We start from the raw sequence: 26,410 nt of genomic DNA, 5'->3' as shown, positions 1-26,410 counted from the left end.
AAAGACAAGAGCAAAGTCATTATTACTTTTGTAACAAATACACAAAAAAACAAGCAAAAAAACGCTTTTATTAATGGTCTTTCGAATTTTGATGCGAAGTGTGCGCTTGCTTATTTGCAACCAGCTTATCCAATTGCGGTTCAATGGAAGACAATGCTACTCGAAGCTACTTCCAATAATTCAATAATTCTGGATACTCGGATATTCTGCTTCATTTAATTCAATGAAGCCAAATTTTACATACGATGGATCATATTTTCGAACAAATTTTGAACGACTTATTTTTACAGTCAACACCTCAGTCAATTCAGTGCTTCCAGCATTACTTTCGTTTGAATCAGAATCATCATGTAGGTCTGAAACTGATTGTCTCTGCTTCATATATTTGTCCACAGGACCACGCTTTGCCATTTGTAAAACTTAGCTGAAACTATACTTTTTATAGGCTAATATTGACTAACAGCTAACTCACTTTCTAAAAAAGAACAAGGTTTATAGCTTCAACAAATCTATGTAAAAACATGCTCAACTCACTACAATCATCTGATGTTTTGAAGTCAGAGTGTGGCCGATCGATTGAGCCTCCCACTTCTCTACTCGTTACTGGACGCTGCAGGTATAGTCAAGCACGTGGACACAGCACAAACACACAAAAAAGATGATCATCTCGCATCGAACATTGCGATACTTTGTTGAAATAATGGATAACAATTACGAAATAACATTTCTCTGTAACGTAACTAGAAGTTGTCGTAGTAGCGGCCACCAAACAGTCTATAGCAGAGATGGCAAACCTTTTTTAGTGCATGGGTCACAAAAGAGACCTTAATCCTTGAAAAAGCAAAAGTGGGTCATACATTTAATTACATGTTAATGCGAAACTTGCTGCTGCATCTTCTCTGCAAGTCTTATTATCCTTGGTTGGTAATCCGTAGTTTTTAGCTTCACACATGCAGCACTCATATCTGAGCTGAGACGATTCCGTGTGCTTGATTGTATAAAATTTTTGTGCGAAAATAAAGATTCGCACGAATATGAAGAACCAAACAACGTTAACAGAGCTACCGCAAATCTTTTCATAGTTTCAAACGAATTTGGCAGGGAGTTCCACTCTGTAAGAATTATATTTTCAGCATGGTTTTCAACAGCAGGAAAGTCACAATCATCCATATCCGTTTTCATTTCAACTTTTTGTAGGAGATGATCTAAGTCTACAAATTTTGTTTTCCAAACTGCACTTTCTTGAAAGTCTATCATTTCCATTTCCAAGTTGTAAAGAAAAAGACAAGTGGGTCACTGAAAATCTGTGATGGGTCACTTCGTGACCCGCGGGTCAGTGGTTCGCCATCCCTGGTCTATAGTATAACTGGGAAAGCAGATTGAACATTATCGTTGCCTAAAAATTGTTATATAGACGTTCTGATCAACATAAAACAAATTATTCAATTTACAATTTCTCCTAACTGACCGCGACCAACAGCCAAGTGCTCGCGTACCGGCACCGGTACGCGTACTGGCGTTTGAGTAGCACTGGTCTAGGTGCATAGCAAAAAGTACACCCCTCCCCCCCCGCGTGCTATAGGATGAATCCTCCAAGCAATTATGTCTTGCGCTACAACTTATATTTTTGCAAAATTTGTATTTTTTAACTGATTAGGGAGGGTCATCGCCTTTTATCCTCCCCCCTAAATACGCTACTGTATGTAGTTGCCTTTTTCTAATGTAAATTTACCTTCAAGAAGTTGAAATTAATTGCATTTATTAAGTATTTTCATATTCCTGATGAGGGCTTAAAGTTAAGCTGAAAACGTTTGACTGTTAAAACTATTTGTAAATATGTAAAATATATTTGATGTAATTCTCAGCCCTGTTGTATTGTTATGTTTTATTCATATCTAACCTGTAAGCAAAAGGTATAAATGGGAAATATACAAAAACTTCATTTTTTGTTTCGGGTTTGGGGGGGGCTTGAGCCCCCTTAGCCCCATGCTGGGTGCGCTACTGGCCACAGGTTTTAACTGAAACTACAATATCTGAACGCACGAAAAACTAAATGCGAAAATGTAAGAAACAAAAAAAGATTACTATTTGAAAACCTTAAAGCAAATAGGCTACGGTTGTAAAAAAGTGCTAATAACTGTTTGGGTAACAACAAAAAGCCATAAACTTTACAAAAAGAAGTTATGCAGACAAGTCCAATTTGTGGCTGAATCGTAAAATGATAGCAACTAGTTTTCTTGTATCGCTCTAATGGGATTCATCACATTACAAAACATTGGCCCATGACAGAATGGCAGCATGAAAAGCTTGAAGAATTTAAGAAGCAATAAACGTAATGGTGGCAACGTAAGCTAACTGAGGAGGGGCGAGGGAACATTTTACCCCCGCCGCAGCTCCAAGAGGCACAAAACTGTTTGTTTTAAAATTTAAACTTCCCGGTAAATTCATTCGGGTCCTAATGAACGTTATAACCCCGGCAAGTTTTGATGTTTTGTGCAATTGCATTCAAATTATTTTCATCCTGCGCTCCTGCTAGAACTCTGTTGTTCTCTTCTCTTTGTGTTTCCCGAAGCCTTTTGTCACGTCAGAAAGCTTTAATTAATAGACGACCGGAGAATTTGAGGGACGAATCCCCCCACACGTTTGTGGTTAGACTTGCCTGGAATAGTTGCATTGTGGGTAACTTGCAAAGAGTGACGGTTGTCTGATGACGATGGAAGCATCGAAATCTTTGCGTCATAGTCGAGTTGGTTCAACAAATTCTTCGTTTCGCTTCCTCTATTTATTATCAACCTTTCTTCCACGCCAACTCTACATTCTTGACTTTCTTTATCAACAGAAACTTTTGATTTGAGAAGAAACGATCTTCGTCCTCGCATCGATAAAGATGACGTACGTCTGAATGGTGACCTCACCCGTGACGACAATGACGTATTGCGTGACACATCCTTTTGAAAAGGGGATTTCTTCCCTTTCGACTCGTGAATGAACGAGACCACAGCAATCCAACAGTACATCTATAACAAAGACAACTCTTTAATGATCAACAAAACTGGTGACACCAGGCAAACATTCAACTATTTACTTCCAATTATTGGTATAAGCATTTTTAAACAAATTAATTTAGTAATTTTTTGGTGGGTTTGAATCTTTATCTTCGGAATGACAAGCCTTGATAGGTTATTCCTGGTAGTTTCGCATACTTGTAGAGGCTTTTGACGCTAGGCCGGTCACCGAGATTGGCAGAGTGAAGTTTTCCGATTGTTAAAATGTTGTTGCCGGGGATTTATTCCATCTATTAAGTGCCGCTGAATGAAGAGCAATCCTTAACGTGCGTTGCTCAAGCGTACACCCCGAGAGTCGAACCAGCGCCGCTTTATCGTGAAGCTTTTCGTTCACGAAGTCACCCGGCGGATAATTGCTCACAATCACACTATCACTCTATAGCCTGTAACTCAATTTCATGGTGAAATGTGTTAAATCAGTTGTAACCTACAATGTACTATCCTCATCAGCTGTTGCACAATTTGTAAGACAGCCAGGGCGTTGAGATAATAATTTTGGCCCGGTACCTCAAGCCCCAAACCCTGGTTCAGATTAACTGGCGTCAAAGATTTTTTGAAAGTAGACCGAATTTTGTACCTGGTCGGTAGTCAGAAAAATAATTTTGGCCCGGTACCTCAAGCCCCAAATCCTGGTTCAGATTAACTGTCGTCAAAGATTTTTTGAAAGTAGAACCGAATTTTGTTCCTGGTCGGTAGTCAGAAAAAGAAATGGAGACAGAGTAATATGTATTCGACTACACCTATGTACTGACAGATACTGAAGAAAGTCACCTCTTTACCAAAATTGCACTTATATACTCTATACCGCTGTACTGACACTGTTTGCTTTATAAAGTGCTGAGAGAGCCCATAAGTTATCTCTTATGGATACAGCGTTATGTGAAGCACATTAATATCATTACTCCACTTTAGGTTGTGATGTCTAAACTTGACCATAGTTTCAAGACGCACCTGTGAAAAATTTCGAAACCAAACTTCAACCAAGGAAAACACTCCAAATGGGGTGACCTGTCAAGGCATAAATACGTATAAATATCAAAAACACGAATTTAATGCAACCTATGATGTTGTTAAGTGTCATGTTGTCAATGGCACTTTCAAACAACTTCATACAAGTTATTAACACGAGATGGTTAACACGAATAAACTATATGTCTTGTTGTTTTACAATGTCGAACAAAAATATGTAGGAAGAAGTTCATGTTTCATTTGTCTGAAGGATCACAACACGCAATTATCTGGGAGACCTTGTGGTGGTGCAAAAAATCCTTTGTCAAGCTTAAACGGTTAAAACGCAGTCTATCGTATTGCTGGGCAGCCTATCTTATGATTGGGCAATTCATCATGTGGTTGGGCAGCATATTATGTAGTTGGGCAGGCCATCGTGTAGTTGGGCAGGCCATCATGTGGTTAGGCAGGCCATCATGTGGTTAGGCAGGCCATCATGTGGTTGGGCAGCCCATTATGTAGTTGGGCAGGCCATCGTGTAGTTGGGCAGGCCATCATGTGGTTAGGCAGGCCATCATGTGGTTGGGCGGTCGTTGGGTGGTTGGGCGCAACCAAGGGCACCGTGAAGCATCACTACCAAAGTGTGTCCAGAGGAAAGTAAGTTAATCTATCGAGCTAGTGCTGTTTCCATTGAAGTTTTTATGGTTATTGTGGTTTCTACGAACTTTGTGTCTCACTCAAAATATATTTAAAGCTTAAACCGAAACCGCACGGGAAGTTCAACATAGCCCAAGACTTAACAAAGTTTCAATTTTTCAAAATGAGTTTTCATATTTAGCAACCATTTACACTGTGTAGGATAAATCACAACAGACAGATTACGAGATTATGCTTACACTTGGCCAAAGAAAGAGAGGCCCGTAGCAAGTAGCTTTTACTGTGAAGTCAACAATGAAACAAACTGGAATGACGACCAGCACCGGATACAGCATCTTCATGTTTTCCTGCATCAGAATATATTTTAAAATTATCTTAAAGAAAAATAGTTTATGTTAAAACTTGATCATCGTGGCAGTTAGCATCTATGTACAGGAATTGAACCACTGACGCGTGCCCTATCGCCAAGGTTGAGAATCTGAAGTTGAGCGCTAATCGCGCGGCTCAACTCATTAGTCGGATATGACCCATGTTTGAAAATCCTTTAAGTTTGAAGCTGCAAGATGTCCGGCAACATCGTGGCATCAAACGTGCGTGCATTATTGTGCAACAAAAGTACAAAATACGTGTATATCCTTAACCATAAACAAATAAAACCTAACAAACACACGGCGTTTAACGGTATTCAACAGTTAAATGCTGTGTGGTTGTTATGTTTTATTTGTTTATGGTTAAAGAAAAACACATCTCCAGCAAAATATTTGGCTTTCAATGTAAAAAGTTGTAGAGCTTACAAACCACGAGCTGGCGATAGTGAGCATCCCATCGACAACTTGAAGTCCAAGAATTCCGATTTCAACGTAGATCCCGATGATCTTGGTCGCTGAAGATCAACGTTGGATGGAAGAATGAGAAAAGATGTTGAAAACCGTTCGGAAGCATAATAAATAATAAAGAAGCGACGCAGCTGACGTCACAGAGTGGCAAACATTTGTTACGTCACAAACGCATCCAGTGGTACTTTACTTCACTGCTTTTACAAAGTGGCAAGAGTTTTAAAAATATTTTTTCTGATTTGTGTACAGGCTTATGATAAGTTAACAGCATGTTGATAAGTTAACAGCATGTTGATAAGTTAACAGCATGTTGATAAGTTAACAGTATGTTGATAAGTTTTCCTGTTGATAAATTTAACCTTTGTATTTTGTGCAGATGTAGAAAAAAATGCAGCATGATATTCCTGAAGAGGACATCATGTGATGTCATGTGATGTCATGTGATGTCATGTGATGTCGAAAACGTTCAAAATTTGTTTCAATCTAGTTTTTGTTTTCTGTAAACGTTGAAATAAACGTAAATAATATGTTAAATAATACAAATATGTTAAATTCGATTACTTGCTTGGTAGTTCAACAAGTTAACTGCAGAATTCGTCAAAATCGACGACGGATTTGGAAGATCAGCACCGCACAACCAGTCCACATTTGTGACGTCATAGTTAAGGTTTGTTGTGTCATGCGTTACCTGTTTGTGGAAGGTTGTAATCGATCTTTTCCATTCCCCAGCAGACGAGTAAAATCAGGCGCAGAGTGCTTTGAAGCTGGGGAAATATAATAAGCAAAAGTGACATCAGAGCTACATGTTGAAGAGAAGACAATAGGCCTACCCAGAGACAGCAAAAGTAGTCCAGTTTACATCGTATAAACGTTTAGGTTTACCAGCTGGGCCCCAAGCTTAATTCCAAAAGTTAGTTCTGGTTAAGCTGACTCTCAGTTGGGCTAGACAGAATTATTCTAGACAGACTCGATTTGGGTTTTAATTTTTCCACCTCAGTGCCTTAAAGAGAATATTTCATTTTAAATTATTTCAGCCTCTATGGTCTCCAGTCGATTTCCTGTTCAAAAAATTTAAAATCTTTTTGATCAGTCTTTGGGTGTTTTTAGTAGTCCTGAACCACAATTCTCGCTTCATCCATCATTGGCAGCAGATAAGATTCGGGGTTTTTATTTGAGTTTTCTTCGCATTCATGAAAACTTGTGGCTCAAAGTTTAAATTGATGAATTCTGTTGGAATTTTGAAGTCACAAAAACGTTAATGAATACACAATGGAACTTACGAACATCTTCCATCCACAACCTGAGACGCACTGGAGCAGGGGCCGTTTCCAACAAAAGCAGACTCTGTAGCAGCTCACCAGAGGAACGTGGACGATACCCCAACTGATTGTTCGCATTTTTTCACGCTTCGAATCCACAAGCGACTGAATCTTGAGGTAAATAGTTTCACTGCAGCATCTACTCGGAATATTATTATTTTTCACAGGATCATATTTACTGCACTGGCGTCTGTCCCGGAAAAGAAATATAGATATTACATTTGGGTGAAAATTTATTGATCTTGAAATCGTTTTAATAATTGGGTGTCAAGAAATCTGTCACTTTTAGCAAAAATCCTTTTTTGAATTAATAAAAACTTGTTTTTAAACTTTTTGTGAGCACCTAGTTAGCACGAAGTTCGCAACTCAATGGCATTGGTAGGTGCTAAAGAAGACTGATGGGTGTCCACCTAATTTATCTCCTAGCTCAGGGCTACTCAACTAATGTTAGCAAAGGTTCATTTTGACAAGTTGAATATTTTGGCGGTCCGGTGAATATTTCATATGCAACCACGAAAATTAAACAACCAGTAGCCTACGAGCACCGAAACACTTTTCAGGTAGCATGTAACACGACTTGGATTTTTGTCTGACACAAACAAAGAAATAAAAAAGGAAAAAATGTATTGTGTTTCTTTGTAGTGTAGCTGTGTGGATCGCACATCAGAGAAGACGACATAGCGTTGGGGGGTCTGGGGGCGAAGCTTCTAGCTCCTTGGATAATCACAAAAAATTGCTTTTCCCGAATGGAAATTTGTTTCCCGAATGGAAATTTGTTTAACACTTTCTGTTGCGAACAAATTTGCCCAAATTTTGTTTTATCCAATATAATTTTAAAAACGCAAAAATTTACGATTTTCTGAATTAACTGGACATTTTTGCCCGAATTTGGGACTTTGTTTGTAGCAAAGTTGCGACTGATGGATTGCCAGTACTTCGTGGAAACCACAAAGATTTAAAAAAAATTCCATCAAATGTGTGTCCAAAACCCTAACCCTGAAACCATAGGCAAATGTTTGCAAAGTCCTTTAACTAAACACTGAAGACTTTTATCTTGTCTTGTAAAGATTTCATCGCATCGGTTGCCTCATAATCAAATATACATCAAGTCGCCATGTAGCTTAGCAGCACCTGTGACGTAACAAAGTATACATGGCAAACAAACACTTCCACTGAAATTAAAATTCCCGATCGCGTTTCGTTCATCCGGTACCGCGCGACGACATCTCGTTGACGTTAAAGTACGTAAACTAAGGTAAAGATTCAAAAACTAAATCATCCAACCAATCTTATCTTCCATTAGACGTTACTACGGCATTAGACGTGAAAAAATCTATTTTTTTTAGAAATTTAATATAAACTTTTTGTGATAAATCAGCAGTGTTGTACGCGTCAATGAAATAAGTTGACGGCGTCAGCGCAAATTGCTTAAAAACTTTACGGCGTAAAGTACTGCGTCAGCTCTTAAAGAAATTGACGGCGTCAGCGTCAGCACTAATTTCTAGAGCTATTTTAGCCAGGGTCTCACAAAACAGAAGTATTTCGCCTCACCAAGTTTAGGCCAACAATAGCTACAAATAAAGAGCAGGTATTAGGCCTATGTTTTGAGACTGTATTGTAACTGTTTTGCCTAATTGTCGCAAAAGGATTGTTACGTTATGGAAAGTTACAAAAAGAGTTGCAGCAATATTGATAATTAAGATGCTAATTAAGAAGTGCCATCTTAGAATATATCGGAGAGCCAGATGCCATCATCAAAAGAGCCATACCTCGCGATCCATAGGTTTCCGACATCTGGGATTGCCTACAGGGCCGGATTTAGCTGATGGGGGGCTCGGGGCACTTTTAGATCGGGGGGCCCCCTGCAAAAAAATGTTTCGCGCCTACGGCGCGAAAAACCACCTCTGCGTCTACAATAGCATCAATCCAGCACTGCACACCATTTTAAAGAAACTTCAAAGGCTGAAAGGAAGAAAAAATAACACAAAATCACATTTTTTCCACATAGGGGGCCCTTCAAAAGTCGGGGGGCCCGGGGCACCTGCCCCCTCTGCCCCCCCCCTAAATCCGGGCCTGATTGCCTAGGGCCTAGATAGGGGTCCGCAAATAATTGTTGACGTGACCCAAAAAATAATACTTTTAATTGTTCGCCACCGAAACGTTTCGGAAGCATATAATTTTGCTCAAAATACGTTGCAATTTAATATCAATTTTATTACGGTCGTCTCCGTGTATTAAGCCCATTTGGATCGCGACCCACTATTTGCCGATCCCTGAAGGCCATCAACTGTCGGCATGGACAAAGGTTCTTTATCGTTAGTGCGCCATTCTTGAGTATTCGACTTCTAACGAGTTTGGTTTTTGAGACTGTTTCGAGCTGCAAAAGACGATTTCGTCTTTTCTCAACTCAGATTAACCCAGGATATAATAAACAAACTTGAAACTGCATAACTGGATAGACGATCAGCTGCCACAGAAAAAGATTGTTCATTGCTATCAGTCTGAAAGTCAAAACGTCAAACAAAATTTAACTACCATCGTGAAACAAGAGTTTCCATGCAAACGAAAAATGACGCATAACGCGTGACGCTTAAAATCGGCAAAATAGTTGACGGCGCTATCACTTCCATCAACTAAAACATAAACTGACCGTGCTAGCTTCAGGTCAACGTACAACACTGTAAATCAGCTAAAAAATACGGATTTTTCTTTGTGTACAGTATGTCACAGCAGGAGCTTTGGCAAGACTGCAGTAGCTAATAGTAATGAGAGAACGCAGCACTCTGCAGATATACAATACTAAACTTGCTTGACACTTTGCGCTCACAGTAACCAACAACTAATCATAATACTTTGTCATCTTTGAAACAGGAACCAAATTATCAACTAGCGATAAAATCCTCATTTTCAGTCACAAAGTTATATTTTTTTGGAAAACATAATTCGGTAAAAATGTTTAAAATTTTGCCTTTTGAACGTTTGCTTTGAATCTGTCGTCTGTAACGAGATGGCTGTGGCTGCCTTGACTTACCTTTGGCACCAACAGTTTCAATAACAACTCAGGTCTATACATTGCAATATTACAAAACTGAAGGTTTAAAGCTTTCATTTATCAATGACGCAATTCCTCTGTTTGCCGGCTTCAGGCTGAAAAACCACCTGCTCTTGCGTAGAATAATCGTAGATGCATCTCGAGACTCGAGATTTCTTGTTTGTCGTTGAGGCAAACAACTTTATTCAGGCGTGAAGCAGTGCTCAATGAAGCGTAACGTATTTATGGCAAACCTCCGGTAACTTTTTGTGGGATTGTGAGAAACAAAAAGTACTGCACCTAGTCTGCTACTGAACGACTAGCTTTAGGGAGCTTGTAATGAATCCTCCATTCAATGACAATAAGAAAAAATACAGCGTAACGGGCATCCGAACAGCATCTCCCAACGAACAGAACAACAAAGTACGTTGCATTTCTTTTAAAAAAGTTCTTCCCACATGTACCACAACACCTATCTAAGCCTAATTTTAGTCAAATTTTCTCCGTCATATTCTAAAAATTTCAATAGCAAAGCTCAGATCAATTTTATTTGCTAAAAATTTTTTAATATTAATTGTAACTTAAATAAGCGTCCATGTTTGCTTCCTTATAGCTCGGTGGTTAAGCACCAGGCTCAAGTTCACGCGGCGCTGGTTCGACTCTCGGGGTGTGCGCTTGAGCAACGCATTTCAGGAATGCTCTTCTTCAGCGGCATCTAATGGATGGAATAATTCCTGGCAACAACAATCGGAAACTTCACTCTGCCAATCTCGATAACCAACTCCGTGTTAGTAGTTCAAACCCTCTACAAGAGAGCCTATACAAGTAGGCTACTTAGTAGATTTGCCAGGATGGAAATCACAAAATCCCCAAAATCCCAAACTCCCCAAAATCACATTATTTGAGGAGCTTTCTACAGGCCACCGCAATGTTGGTGCCCCCAGGAAGCGCTTCAAAGACACTCTAACAAATCACTGAAATTATGCAACTTAGACGCTCGACATTGCATTAACCTTGCAGAAGATAGAGATGAGTGGAGGCTCACTGTGCATAACACCGTCTCCAAGTATGAGGAACCACAACCAAGAGGAAAAGCGTCGCAATAGACAAAACCGTCGTAATTTTCCATTATCATCGTTGGCAGGTTTATATGTTACTGTTGCGGCCGCACCGATCAGCCGCGCATCAGATTTTTTAGCCGTAAGAGAACATGCAAATGACGTGATTTTGAACTACATGTTACTGCCAATTTTTCTTATTTAAGCCCTCTGCATTCATTTGTGACTCGTTTGTTAATATTTGGTTTCTTTTTTCTCCTTTGCAAGTCTACTGTACTAAAAAAGCCACCTGTTTTTCTTTGATTGGAATTGTTTTTGCCTCTGTCGCATTTGTGTTTGCACCTGCATTCATTTTCGTTAAACCAACCATTTATTTCTCGACGATATAACGTCACTTTTCATTGAATTATACAACCATTATGATCTATTCGTTTTTCAATAATTGTCAATCCTTGAGAAAGGGAATTCGTAAATTGTACTGTAAATCGATTTGTTTCATTCTACAAAATTGCTTTTCTCTGGACAGTCGCAAATTAAGAAATCTCAAAGTTACCTGTGTTTAAAAGATTGTCTAAAAAAGCACAATAAGAACACGTGAAACTCAATTAAAACTCATGTGTTGTGTTGTTGTTAGCAATCTAGACAGTTCAAATAGAGCAAAGTTCAACAACGACAAACAAAATACGTCACTGTAACGTAGCAAACAAAAAGACAAAGCGGACGTTACATCAGTTTTTAGACAATCAAATCAAGAAAGTCGTCGTTGTTGAAAGTGAGCGAAGTTGAATGTCAAGAAAATGGCAACAAATTCTGTAAAGGAGAAAGACGCGGCAGATAAATCAAATGCCGAAGAATCAACAAATCCAGAGCCCCCAACATCAAAGGTGACAACAAGATCACAATCCAAAAGGCTTCAACAAGCAACAAATGGCAGTCTGCACCCAAGCGACAGCGCTAGCAAAAATTGCCGTGGCCGTGGCCGAGTGGTTAGCGCGTTGGGCTCGCAATCGAGAGTCTGCATGTTCGACTCTAGCCACCCGCACTTGCTGTTGTTTCTCTGGGCAAGAAACTTTACGATAATTGCCACTACCCAGTGATCGATTTCGAGTAATGGGTAGTACCAAATTTAAGTCATAAGTAGAGTAGACAACCGGAAACAGACATTGCCGTCGGCTGCAGCGTGGGTCAGGTGTTCGTCGGAAGGCGTACACCGATGCATAGCGCTCAAGTCCGCTTTCCCGCAATGCAGGATAAAGATAAACAAACAAACAAACATTCTAGCAAAAGCCGCTCCTCAACAATGAGCGCTAAAGTTAAGAAGGCGGTAATATTAGCTCGACTGGAATCAAAAAAAAAAAACTATGCGAGTTGGAACAAGAGCAAGCGAAAGCAAGGGCAGAATTTGAAACAATGGTCCTAAAACAAAGTCAGCTACGTGAAGAACAAGAAAGAAAATTCCTGCAACAAATCCAGGAAGCTAAACTAAAGGCAGAGCTCCAAGAGACGATTGCCCAACTTTCGAAAGAAGATGGTGGTGAGCGCAATAAAATATTTAAAGACAATGTTAATATAAACGGACAATTTCAATCGAATTTAGCTACTAATGTAAACAATAATGCTGTGTCTCCTATGTTATCCGATTTAACGTTGAGTGACGTAGAAACCAGCAGGTCTAACATCTACAAACCTATTGTTGTGTCAAACAAAATTAATCCTGCACAAGCAGTAGCAAATAGACAGTTTGTGAGACATGAGCCGAGAACGTCGCACGCCCAGGCCCCTGTACTAAATCAAATAAACAATAATCAATCAGTAAACTCGAAACAAATTCCAAATATTATTATCAACCCGTCTCCACTGTTGTCTGTAGAACCCCCAATCTTTGATGGAAATTCTGCTGAATACTGTGGTTTTATAGACGCATTTGATACGTTAATTGATTGTAATTTCACAGAGCCTAAACGTAAACTTTTTTATCTGTTGCAATACACCAAAGGCTCTGCGCACAGTTTGGTAAAAGGGTGTCAATACATGCTTCCCCACGAAGGTTACACAAAAGCAAGAGCTTTGCTACAACAAACCTTCGGTCAAAAATTTCAAATAGCTCGCGCATGTGTTGATTCCGTCATAAACGGCCCATCTCTTCAAAATTCTAACAAGGATTCTGTAATCAAGTTCTCTTCGGAACTTACTTCCTGCATATGACGCTTTGTCTATGTAAGCTTATGGCAATGGACTGAAATTAAATTGCGTTTTTCTTTGTAATCGTCTTGTTGAACTGTTATAATTTACTAGATGGATGCCCATTTACACTTATTCTTTATTGACGCTTTATCGATATAAACTTACGGCAATGGACTGAAACTAAATTGCGTTTTTTCTTTGTATTCGCCTTCTTAAACTGTTATAATTTACTAGACGGATGATCAGGTTAATGTATTTCTTGAATTTTGTACCAGAATATTGTTGGAAATCGTGGGAGAACACCAGTTAAGATTTAGGCTTGCAGGTTTTGATTTTAATATTATGTAACCATCTATTTAAAATATAATTTTTATGCGTGTTGATAACATCGGAGTTTGCTTTATTTGTTCGTTTTACGTATTTTTCAAATTTTCTTCTTTTTTTACATGTGCTAGCTGAAGATGCTATTACTATAGCGAAATCGATTCTTAACTTAATAAATTACACTAAGAGGTTAGATTGTTGTGCAAATGCCAGCATTTGATGAATGCAAATTAGCAGTATGTACTTTGTCTGGCATCAATTACTTGCAGAAAATGGACAACATGGATACCATAACAAAAATAATAAGACGCTTGCCAAGTGGCTGGTATTCTGGCTGATTACGCGAAGTTGACGTAATTTTGCATGAAAGAAATCAAGAAATAAGCCTTTCAGATCTATCACGATACGTCTCGCGCAAAACGAGAAAAACGACCAACTTGGCATGCGATATTCTAAAATCTACTAAAAAACAATTCGTTGATTCCAACTCCAAACGTAGGAGCAGCGTAACCTTTGCAACGCAAATAAAATCGTCGAACCATGAAAGGACATGCCATCTGTGCAGAGATAAACATTTTCTCAATCAATGCAAACAATTTCGAATGATGAATATTGACCAAAGGCTTAAATTTGTAATCGACAACAAACTCTGCAAGTGCTGTTTAAATGCTGGTCACTGGGCATATCAACGTAAAAGGAAAGACCCTTGCATGAAACCAGGATGCACTGAACGCCACACGACTCTCTTGCATCCCCCAGATGCAACACAAATCACCACAAATATCACACCTAAAGACACAACAACTCAAAAAATTAATATCAATCAACCTACACAAGCAATACGCAATGGGCTTGTCAACACACGAACAAATTCTCGCAGTCTGCTTCCCATAATCCCAGTAAAGGTTCGCCTGCAAGGAAGTAATCAAACTATCACTACACAAGCGTTTTTGGACAGTGGAAGTACAACATCTTTCATAACAAATGATTTGATAGAAAAGTTACAAATTGCCGACTGTCAAGAAACTAATATTTGTACCATCACGCTAAACAACACTGGCAAACGTAGCAAGGTAAAAGTGGTCACAAATGTCGAAATGTCAGATTTTGACGAAAACAAATACATTTCTCTAAGCTCTCTCTACTCCACCTTTCAAATTCCTGTTTCAAATACAGATATTCCTACTCTAGAAGACACTAAACACTTTCCAGAATTTGCAAACATCTCGATTCCCGATGTTGACGCAGAGGTAGGACTCCTTATCGGCAATGACAATCCGTACGTTCTCCAACCACAAGAAGTAATACAAGCAAAAGGTGGCTATTATGCCATCAAAACGGCCGTTGGTTGGCTAGTGAATTGTCCTAACAGCAAACAGGATCAAAGTAAAACTAAAGCTTTCTTTACCAAAACTTCTACCCATCCAATGTGCGACATGTGCTTTGACGCTGTTGACTCAATTGTTAACTGTAAACCCGAATTATCTGTTCAACAAGCTCAATTCATGAAATCTGTTAACTCTAGTATCAAACTTTTGGAAGACTCGCACTACCAAATCGACTTGCCCGTTCGAAATCCGGACCTAAACTTACCCTTTAACAAATCTCAAGCTCTCCAAAGAATTAATTGCTTGAAACGAAAGTTTGAAAGGGACGCTAATTTTTACATGGACTATAAAAGGTCTGTTGATGACATGATCATGAATCAATACGCCGAAAACGTTACCGATGTCCCTGGAATACATGGAAAAACTTGGTATATTCCACATCATGGTGTATATCATCCAGAAAAACCCGAGAAACTCAGAGTAGTATTTGATTGCTCTGCCAAATACAAAGGTATCTGCCTCAATGATACTCAATTACAAGGCCCAGACATCACAAATAACCTGGTCGGCGTTCTTCTTCGTTTCCGCCGTGAAACAATACCATTCAAGGAGACATACAGTCTATGTTTCACCAAGTATAGGTTCCTCAACAAGACCGTGATCACTTCCGATTCTTATGGTGGAAAGATGGGAATCTAGAAGCGCCCCTACAAGAATACCGAATGAACGTGTATATATTTGGCACTGTCTGCTCCCCAAGTTGTGCAAACTTTGCTTTAAAACGCACAGCTGAGGACAACTCATCTCTTTTCAGTGCAACTACTGTGGATACAGTAAAAGAGTCTTTCTACGTAGACGATTGCTTGGCTTCAACAGCAAATGTTTCAGAAGCAGTTAAATTGGTAAGGGAACTTCGTGAGCTACTGGCCAAGGGTGGCTTTCGCATTTTAAAATGGATAAGCAATGACCGAGAAGTGATCCAATCAATTCCAAAGTCAGAGCGCTGCAAGTCAATTATGGATCTCTCTCGACATGACCTACCTGCTGAAAGAGCTCTTGGACTTTATTGGAACGTGGAAAACGATACCATACGCTTCAAAATAAAGAAAAAGGTTAAACCAGCTTCACGTCGAGGCATTCTTTCAGTAATCAATTCTATATACGACCCTCTTGGTCTTGGTGCTGCTGTTCTACAGCCACTGAAAGTGCTTTCTCAAAAGCTCTGTAAACTGAAATTAGATTGGGATGAGCCTATTCCACAACCAGAGTTCACCACGTGGACAAAATGGTTAGAACTTCAGCCAATGCTGGAATCATTTAACGTTCCAAGGTGTTATAAGCCTTTATATTTTGGTGCTGTCGAAGACGCCCAAGTTCACCATTTCTCAGATGCATCGGAAGAAGCCTATGGTGCTGCTTCTTACCTTAGACTAGTCGCCACAACAAACAGTATTCACTGTTGCTTATTATTGGGAAAAACTCGACTTGCACCAATAACGATTCCTCGATTGGAGTTATCAGCTGCTACAATCTCAATTAGCTCTGAAAAAATACTACAAAGAGAGTTAAAGGCATCTTATCTTAATAAAGAGTCAATTTTTTGGACCGACAGCACAACTGTCTTGCGCTATCTCAACAACTCAAACAAAGCGTTTCATACCTTCGTCTCAAATCGAGTTCAACAGATTAAAGATGCTTCAACAATTTCCCAATGGAGATACGTTCCCACTAAATGTAATCCTGCTGATCATGCTTCAAGGGGTCTCTCAATTCCAAACTTTCTTCATTGCAATCAATGGAAGAACGGCCCTGAATTTCTATGGAAACCACAATCTCAATGGCCTAAGCAACCAGAATTTCTCGAAGTCGTGGACAATGACCCAGAAATTAAACAACCAAAGCAAACGTGTTTTGCAACCCAAAGCGAATCCCATTTTCTGGAATATCTTTTGGGTCAATATTCCTCTTGGTGCAAGCTGAAAAGAATCGTTGCTTGGCTTTTCCGTTGTAAGCATAAATTTCTGACTTTAAGACTCACAAACCTTGCAAATAAAAAATAAAAAAATCAGCACACAAAAAAAACAAACCTCCATTCACCTACATTGGTGTAAATTAAACAATTGGCTCATGGGTCGCGTAATTCAAACGTTTTCCGACAAAAATGGCATTGTCCGTAGCGTTACCGTTCAAACTAAACAGTCCTTGATTGTCAGACCAATTCAAAAGTTATGCTTGATCGTTCCTGCAAAACCAATGTAAATTTGTGCTGATTTTGTTTTCTCATGTTGTTTATACCTGTGTATTTGAACAAATGTACGAGGCCTTAAAGGGGAGGGAATGTTACTGCCAAATTTGTTATTTAAGCCCTCTGCATTCATTTGTGACTCGTTTGTTAATATTTGGTTTCTTTTTTCTCCTTTGCAAGTCTACTGTACTAAAAAAGCCACCTGTTTTTCTTTGATTGGAATTGTTTTGCCTCTGTCGCATTTGTGTTTGCACCTGCATTCATTTTCGTTAAACCAACCATTTATTTCTCGACGATATAACGTCACTTTTCATTGAATTATACAACCATTATGACCTATTCGTTTTTCAATAATTGTCAATCCTTGAGAAAGGGAATTCGTAAATTGTACTGTAAATCGATTTGTTTCATTCTACAAAAGTGCTTTTCTCTGGACAGTCGCAAATTAAGAAATCTCAAAGTTACCTGTGTTTAAAAGATTGTCTAAAAAAGCACAATAAGAACACGTGAAACTCAATTAAAACTCATGTGTTGTGTTGTTGTTAGCAATCTAGACCAGTGGTCTCCAACCTGTGGGTCGCGACCCCATGTGGGGTCACCTTAACTTTTCCTGGGGTCGCCAAAACTCACCATATTCAATTTATTACCGAAAAAAAAAGACTACGATGCTAGTTTAGATTAACTTTTTGTATTCATGGTGACTCTACAACAGTGGTTCCCAACCTTTTTTTGGCTGTTACCCTAATCTCCACCTAGAAGTGAGCCAATTACCCCCACGACCAATTTTCAAAAACAAAAGTGTTCATTGCTACGTATTTCAAAGGGCTAACTGTGACAATCAAAATGCAATGCAATACTGAATACAAGATAACAATGCGTTGTAAACATTCAATGCGAAGGTTGGGCTTGGACTTCAGCCGCCAGCTTTGTGATCCTGGGCTTTGTGGTAGGCTACTGAGGGCGATTCTTGTGTCGCTTTCGGCATCCTGGCGATTGCGCTTTTTTGTCTTCATTCCCAAGACAGTTAAAAATCCTTGTTCACAGCGATACGTTGTTGAAAAAGATGTCAGGATATTTAATGCCCGTGTCGCTAATGTTGGTGTATCCTGGAGTCTGCTAAACCAGAAGGGTTCCAATCCAAGCCTTTCCCCTTGAAATCAATTTTCAACGCTTTGTTCATTGATTCGGAGAGTGATAAGTTTTTCTTTGGCCGGAAAGTCGTCATCATCCACCTGGCTGTCATCACATGTGAAGGGCTCAGTGCACCATTGGAGACTAGCCGTGTTCAAATTCGGAAAGTAGTTGTCCATCTTCTTGGCCAGCTGGCCTAAGTGGTAAGCTCAGCTATGTCCTCCTTCAACGCCCCTGTCAATTCAAGTCCATTACCTTCGAGATACATGTCATGCGTCTGAAACTGCACCTCTTCCAACTCGCTTGTTCCACAATTTAACATTTGCGATAAATGCTGCTCTGGGTACTTTGGTGTCGATCACAGTTACATTCTTGCCTTGAATTAAAAGATTGCCTTAGTTCAATTCACCAAAGATATCAGCCAGGTAGCACAGTTGGGAAATCCACTGTTGGTTAGAGAAGTATTCAGCCAAGTCGGAATTCTTTTCTATCAGAAAAACATGGACAGCCTTACGAAGTTCGACCAGGCGGGTTATCACTATGCCACGAGACAGCCATCGTACTTCTGTGTGGTACAGTAATACTTCGGATCTATAACCCATCTTCTTGCACAGTTCCTTGTAAAGACGGCTATTCAATTCATTCGCTTTTATAAAGTTTACAACCTTCACTTGCTTCACTGTTTCTAAATCGGGTCTCGTTACCCCCGGAAAATAGGCAAATTACCCCCTGGGGGTAATTACCCCCAGGTTGGGAATCACTGCTCTAGAACGAGCGAATAGTTATTTATGCAGGTGTAGTGTGCAGACATTTTATCGGCTGTTTTCGGTTTGCTTTGCAGTTAGTACGGTAATGTTAATTTGTAGCTAGTAAGAAAAGCTAAATATTACATAAAAATGGCAGCATAAAATACCAGAAAAAGATCATATGACGAGGCTTTTTTAAAACTTGGTTTTACTGATTCAAATCGCAAACCAAAGTGTCATAAAGTTCTCGCAGAAGAATCGACGAAGAAAAATAAACTTAAATGTCATTTTGAAAAAAAAATTATCCAGGTTGCTTGCATGGATAAACCATCTGAGTTTTTTGAACGTTAATTGCAATCTCTTGAATTCAATTTCACTATCAGTATAACGTAGGATTGAAGATACACCCAATGACTTTTTTGACCAAATTGAAACCATCGCACAGTGCAAATTAAATGTTGAAACAAATTGATAATTTTGTGTTCGGGAAATCACGTTCATGTGAAACTTCTTAAAAACAATGCAGGATAAAGATAAACAAACAAACAAACAATCATTTGGAATACTTTTGTGTAGCCACATTTCTCTGTAATTGTGCATACTTACTCGTATTAGGCCTATTTAGTTTCAGCATTATTTAAAATATTTTTCTCTGTATTGGAAAACAAAATGGGGTCTCATGTAAATGCTGATTTCGTTTTCGCTTAAATTGGGGTCGCTTCTTAAAAAGGTTGGAGACCACTGATCTAGACAGTTCAAATAGAGCAAAGGTCAACAACGACAAACAAAATACGTCACTGTAACGTAGCAAACAAAAAGACAAAGCGAACGTTACACTACAGTCTTCGTTTTGAAGTCATGTCATATACAGGTATTGCATATACATAACGTATTGCAGTGGTTTCTACACTTTTTTAGTCACAAAGCCCTTTTGATAAATTTTCAAGACTGAGTTTACATAAAGTTTTCCAACAATTTGATCAGCAAATCTCTTATTGTTTAATGCGTAGCCTAACCTACTACGGAGGGATATTTATTGTACAGTAATAACTTTAGTTGGTGTAGGCTTCATTACAGCTGCTGGAAATTTTAATGAAATAAAAGTTTTTTAATCTGAACATAGCTTTGTACTTTCAGGTATATTGAACAATACCAACAACTTTTAGGAGTAGTTTTGTGTAAGTCGTAACATTTTCATCATTACTTCCTCTTCATTTTCTTTGCAACAAGAGCTTCATGAAGTAGAATGCAATGAAAAGAAACACATTTACGAGAAAGTTCTGTACTTTTGTAACGACACTGTTGATAGATTCTGCATTGCAGCTGAAGTCTGGTCTTAAACTTTTGGCCACGACTGTATAACGATCGAACATCTTAAAAATAGAAGTGGTGGTGGCATCCACTCCAAACGGTTTGCCAAATAAGTACGCCAACGCTTTTGTACGTGCAGAATCAGCAAATCTACAAAACAAAATGAATTAGGCTTTTGAGTATAAGCTACATCAGATGTTTCATTTACAGCCTAACTGGGTGGCGAATGAAGGAGCTTCCTTTTATTTTTTTATCAATTGATTCTCCAAGTTTGTTGCTATACTTAGACATCAGCGATAAACTGTGGTATCCGTAATCCGTCAGACACATTTTTGAAACTTTATCAGTTATTTCTTTTGCGCCATGTATCAAATCTACTGCTGCTTTCAATTTCAAAGTGGCTAAATATAAAAATAATTTCAATTTGTTACAAATTAAATACTTGTCATTGGTTGATTAATAGCCTACTGTAGATTGTTTTTGCTAACAAAAAAGTTTTTGTGAAAGGCATCTGTTTACAATGGTCTGACGAGTTTGTGATGCACCCTTGTGTATCTGCAACATGTTTCTAACTAACAAATTTAAATTACGAAAACATTTGGCCGAAACTTATGAGAACTGCAATTTGCAAATGCACTTCAACTGTGAAAATTCAAAACCTAAATTATGCTCTCACGGAATTTAGTTTACGTTTTCTGATAACAAATGCCACTCTCGCGGAATTTAGGTCACCACATCCGTATTTCTGAATGTTCCAGACAATTGTTCACATAATCAAACGTCATATAAAAACCGTTCAAGTCTACTGAATATTACGTCATGGAAGTTGCTAGAAAGTGTGCCAAAGTTGCACCATCGTTCATGGACTTGTGTCAAACCTGTTTGGACCTGTTTGGGCTTGTTTCAGTTTGAAACCTGTTTAAACAGGAAATATTGCATCAGCCTCTGGAGCAGGTGTTTGGATGACTTCATAATTGTCTTTCATTATTGCGTCACACTGACTTCTGACGTGCCTTTGAGTTATCACAAATTTTTCTGGTCATTCGTAAAATGATTGTTTGAAAGTTGGCCGCACATTTAACTGTTGGCTTAGTGCTTGCTAGCTGGACAAAAGTTCCGTCTTTTATCCAATTAATCTGTTCTGTAGTGACAGTTTTAGAGGCGTACGGTGTTGCGTCCCATTTTTGATAGCCGCGGGCTAATTTTACAGAAATACACTGTTTGAAAAGAAGTTCAAGTGTGTGTTTCTTCGGTCACTACATGCAGACGAACGGATTTGGGAATCTTATGTTACAATTTTCCCACGAAGAGATTATGGTTTACCGCTGTGACCACTGAAACCACATAATTGTGTAACCGTTCCTGTTTCATACCTTCCACTATATTACTGAAAAACGGCACTATTATTATGATATAAGCGGGGAATTGAAAAATACACACAGAGACAGACAAAGAAGAGAACAGCTGAACGACTCTAGCACGAGAAGGTAAAATTTACAACGGGAGAATGTCGCTTTTCTGACACCGGTTGATAAACTAATTGGTTAGGGAGCGTATAAATATTACGTAACGCTGTTCTTCCGAATTTTTGACCCCCCCTCCCCCATGTGACGCCAACGTAACGTTTTTGTCAACCCCCCCCCACGTGACGCTTTTCCATTACAAAGCCCGTTTTGCGAGTTTATATCAAAATTATGACGTGGAAACACGTGCTGATAAAATATCTTAGTTTGTATGCACCTAAAGCTTACGTTTGAGACATGAAATTTTAGCTATATTCTTTTTTTTGGAATTAAAACGTTATGTAGCCTACCTACTGCAAACGTTTAGTAGGCTAGCCCACCCGATTCAAAATAGAACCACCCTGTCCACAGCTAACACATTCTCTACTCTCTATGTCTCTACTTAGTAATTAAAACGGATATAGTTCAGGCTTTAAGTCAGTGGTTTTCAACCAGGGTTCCGCGGAACCGTAAGGTTCCGCCAGTAAGTCTAGGGGTTCCGCAAGTTTACATTCAAACCCGAGAGTCTATTATATTATTATATGCATATTGTTTAAATATAATCAAACATTGATTTGGTCTGCCACTATTAATAAATTTGCTACACTTTAACACGTTCGCTACGCTCCCGAATTTTCGTTGTTTTCTTGTGGTGCGATAACCTTTAACTTTCTGCTTTCCGCCAAATTTTGTCGACATGTTTTCTTCCCTTCAAGGAGTTCTTTCGTTTGTACATGGAAAAGACTAGAACATCAGCCGTGGCCGAGTGGTTAGCGCGTTGGGCTCGCAGTCGAGAGCCTGCATGTTCGACTCCAGCCACTCGCACTTGCTGTTGTTTCTCTGGGCAAGAAACTTTACGATAATTGCCTCTACGTAGTGATCGATTTCGAGTAATGGGTAGTACCAAATTGAAGTCATAAGTAAAGTAGACAACCGGAAACAGACATTGCTGTCGGCTGCAGCGTAGGTCAGGTGTATGTCGGAAGGCGTACACCGATACATAGCGCTCAAGTCCGCTTTCCCGCAATGCAGGATAAAGATAAACAAACACGCCCAGGGCGAAAGAGAAAATTGAATTGAGTCCTGTTTTTGTCATGAGTTCCCAAGGGGGGTGGAGGACTTATATACCAGTCCCAGGTATAGGCTGTCCCCCCACCCCCCCATGGTAACTTATGACAAAGACAAGACTCAATTCAATTTTCTCTTTCGCCCTGGCCGTGTGATGTGCTAGGCGTTACCTTTGTACACCGGTGGGTCAAATTGCTGTGAACGTGTTAGAGATCATTTTGTTTTGCCAGTAGGCTATTAGGTTTTTTACAGTTTTTATTTTTATTGTTCATAAATAAATCTGAACATGAGTATTTTAATTTGATTTTATTAATCAAATAAGTTTTTTTGCATAAGATAATTAAATTATTGAACAGGGGTTCTTTGAGCTTTTGGAATGTTTCATTGGGTTCCGTTCCACCAAAAAGGTTGAAAACTACTGCTTTAAGTGATGATAAGTGATACTTTCATTTGCAATTTACTTAAAATAATACTTTCTAAACCGGTCAAAATTTGCAGCCATAAAAAGGGCCAAATAAGGCCATTTTTTTAAGCTAACTGCAATTTAAAAAGGCCAGATTTTTGAAATTTGGCCTAAAAAAGGCCATCTGGCAACCCTAATGTTGTTCACTCACATCAAAGCAAGTTTTGTGATGTAAGAATGCTGCCTTACAATTTCGCAATGCGAGGTTTTGACAAAAACTTTTGAGCAGTTAGAACCTGTATAGAATTACAGTACCGTAGTATAGTTGATACTTGATAGAGATTTTGTTGGTGCTGAATAGGTGCTGTTAGATAGGCCTATGATTTCAGCTTAATTTAGTATTCAAACGACGATACCAGCCAACACAAATAAACTACCGTACTCGTAAGCGTTACGTAACGTTTTGCTTGAACCCCCTCCCCCCCCGATGTGACGCTAACGCAACGCTTTTCATAACCCCCCCCCCCCCCTCGATAGCGCTACGTAATATTTGAACGGTCCCTTAGAGTTAGACAGGATAAATACTCTTCAATTTCCCGACTATGAGTTTATAATTTTGACTTAACAATAAATACATTTAACATTGCATTTAACTTGTTTCAATTTGTAGACAATCATACCCCTAGCCAGAAGCCTAAATTATCCTTTTTGTAGCCAGAGACTCAGAGTCTCTCAATAACCAAAAGCAAGACGAGTTTAGCTGACTGGGGTTTAAAATTATCGCTTTATCAACGCAACTTTTATCAAAGCACGCTTGATATCTTCAAGACATAACTTTCCCTGGGTAAAATTGAATTTCCGAAAGATGATGATGTTGTTTTTGCTAGTTTGTTTTATTTGTTTTCGTCAAGTTATAGCCTATCTATTTTGTGAGTCGTGCAAGGCCTATGGTGCGTTGCGCTTGAAATGGCTTTGCCCGTGGTAGGATTTCTTTGTGGGGTTTTCTTTGCCTGCCTTGCTCTTCTTGCTATGAGCTAAACGCATCAAGACGTGTTCCCCTTAAGACCATCAGCACTCTTGATAACGCACCATGGCCGATCTTCATAGCAACTGTCCATACAAATCTTAAATTTATCAGCTAAAGCTATGCGGGCTAATAAAGCTATAGCCTAAATTTATTTGTTTTTGTTTTTTACCATTTTCTTTTTTTTCTTTTCCCTTTATATCTTAAATTTTTCTGAAGGTGTTGCGACCGTGCCAAATTTTTTTCAACTCAATAACTTACTTCGGTCACAAGCACGTTTTAACGTTCGCGTTTTGTCGCTTCTACCTTTTTCTCGACCTTTGCTATGTTGACGTGTATTGTTTTGATATGATGGTCAGAAATAAAAAAACAACTGAACTGAACTGAACACTCATTAAGCAAAAGACTAATCAAAACATGAAGAATGAAACCCTGCATAGCCTATCTTTTTGCAGTGATGCACCCCGAGCACACTAAGGTGCACCGTGCCCACAGGTTGAAAAGCACTGCTATTTACATTTGAAACCCTGTGGTGTTGGTACTGAGACCAATGTTGTCTATAAGTTCTAAGAGGAACTACCAAACCAGATTGAACACTAAGCAGTGGATTGTGTGCGCACGTTTACAATTTTTTTTTATTCGCACAACGCTCAGAGTGGTGGATACCACTACACTTTGCAGATTTACATTTTTCTACATAAAATGGAATTTTTACCCGACTCATCATTTATGCGTCTGATCCGGAAGCCGTCCACATACTCAAACACTCAGCAGACACACCATATTCACATGAAAGATACCTACCAGGGAGGCGAGGAATTCACTCTGACCGAAGGGTCCCATCGCCGTAGAGTAGATGGTAATCTGTGGATGTAAAAATGACGGTTATTGGCTGCCTCAAGCTGATCTGCCTGTCTCAACTTTCCTCTTGCTGATGTTGGAGCAGACTAGTTGTTCACAAATATACCTGCTGATGTTCATCTGGCTGATATTTCGGCCCTTGCTAACAGTATACCTTGTCCAGTTCATCACTTGCCGAGAAACCACTGAAACCTGGACGGAGATTTCAGTTTGGTAAATTCAAAACCGTTTAGCAATCGTGTACGAAGTAACAGAATGACAATATATTTATTTAAAACGCCACTATCAAAACATAAAGCAAGAGATACATTCCATACAGGGACGTTAAAAGTAATCGTGAGGCAATCGATGACGTCCCATTGCATAAGTCACTTCGGCAGCAAGAAAAATCGCAGGTTGTCACGTCATCGCGTTCCGCTTCAGGAATCATTTGGACAATGTCGTCGCAGGTAAACGTCTCACAGAAAGTCCTTGGTTGGCATCCAGCCAGTACAAGGTTTCCAACGTCTATTGTAACAACAACAGTGATTAATTAGGAAGGGAAACACCTAAACGGAGACTGGAAAGGAGGTTTTAACGATGAATCCTGGTACGATAGGTAGGTTTATGAATCCATCTCAGAGCATTACATGTTTCAGCTTGTAAATTGTTGTGTTGCCGATAGTTTATTATCATTACGACTACTCGTCCATCAGTAAAGTTAAAAAAAATAATTAATATACAGTACAGTGCAAACCCAATCCTTATGAAAATGGCACCGACTTGTGATTGTTCCTAATAGTGACGTCAAGACACAAGAGGGCACATTAAGCCGAGTATCACTATGACAAAATATGCCCAGAGGAATGGACTGGATGAGCGTCGTCGCTAGATGGGCGTCGTCGATAGAGAGAAGATGCCCAGAGGAATGAACTGGATGGGAGACGTCGCTAGAAAGAAGATGGCCAGAGGAATGAACTGGATGGGCGTCGTCGCTAGAGAGAAGATGCCCAGAGTAATGAACTGGATGAGCGTCGTCGCTAGATGGGCGTCGTCGCTAGAGAGAAGTTGCCCAGAAGAATGAACTGGATGGGCGTCGTCGCTAGAGAGAAGATGGGCCAGAGAAATGAACTGGATGGGCGTCGTCGCTAGAGAGAAGATAGGCCAGAGGAATGAACTGGATGGGCGTCGCTAAAGAGAAGATGGCCAGAGGAATGAACTGGATGGACGTCGTCGCTAGAGAGAAAATGGCCCAGAGGAATGAATTGGATGGGCGTCGTCGCTACAGAGAAGATGGCACAGAGGAATGAACTGGATGGGAGTCGTCGCTAGAGAGAAGATGGCCCAGAGGAATGAACTGGATGGGCGTCGTCGAAAGAGAGAAAATGGC

General features: G+C 39.4%; 4 protein-coding genes across 6 annotated transcripts in view; 2 read left to right on the top strand and 2 right to left on the bottom strand.

Annotated features, from left to right (window-relative positions):
- Nucleotides 1-2,014: 2,014 nt before the first annotated feature.
- LOC145774292 (uncharacterized) lies at nucleotides 2,015-6,982 on the bottom strand. The gene is made up of 6 exons (XM_082585495.1): nucleotides 6,787-6,982; nucleotides 6,195-6,270; nucleotides 5,465-5,553; nucleotides 4,910-5,017; nucleotides 4,017-4,073; nucleotides 2,015-3,017 (listed from the first exon to the last, which is right to left on the bottom strand). Exons 1-6 carry the CDS (start codon nucleotides 6,901-6,903, stop codon nucleotides 2,595-2,597), a joined length of 870 nt encoding a protein of 289 aa, XP_082441621.1. The 5' UTR covers nucleotides 6,904-6,982; the 3' UTR covers nucleotides 2,015-2,594.
- A 7,045-nt stretch (nucleotides 6,983-14,027) lies between these two features.
- LOC145773958 (uncharacterized) lies at nucleotides 14,028-15,449 on the top strand. Its single transcript, XM_082585083.1, has one exon. The coding sequence runs from the start codon at nucleotides 14,028-14,030 to the stop codon at nucleotides 15,447-15,449; it is 1,422 nt and encodes a 473-aa protein (XP_082441209.1).
- A 23-nt stretch (nucleotides 15,450-15,472) lies between these two features.
- On the top strand, nucleotides 15,473-16,810 carry LOC145773957 (uncharacterized). Its single transcript, XM_082585082.1, has one exon. It carries the CDS (start codon nucleotides 15,473-15,475, stop codon nucleotides 16,808-16,810), a length of 1,338 nt encoding a protein of 445 aa, XP_082441208.1.
- Nucleotides 16,811-25,287: 8,477 nt separating this feature from the next.
- Nucleotides 25,288-26,410, bottom strand: part of LOC145774634 (uncharacterized) — a 28,617-nt gene continuing 27,494 nt past the window's right edge. For all 3 annotated transcript variants that reach the window (XM_082585920.1, XM_082585922.1, XM_082585921.1), the window contains exon 8: nucleotides 25,288-25,548. In XM_082585920.1, coding sequence (XP_082442046.1) covers nucleotides 25,313-25,548 — 236 coding nt within the window. In that variant the 3' untranslated portion in view covers nucleotides 25,288-25,312. The remainder of the gene's footprint in view (nucleotides 25,549-26,410) is intronic.

This window comes from Aplidium turbinatum, chromosome 7 (assembly GCF_918807975.1).
Source record: "Aplidium turbinatum chromosome 7, kaAplTurb1.1, whole genome shotgun sequence".
Taxonomy (NCBI): domain Eukaryota; kingdom Metazoa; phylum Chordata; class Ascidiacea; order Aplousobranchia; family Polyclinidae; genus Aplidium; species Aplidium turbinatum.
The sequence above is the reverse complement of the archived record's forward strand: the minus strand, read 5'-3'. Positions and strand labels throughout refer to the sequence as shown.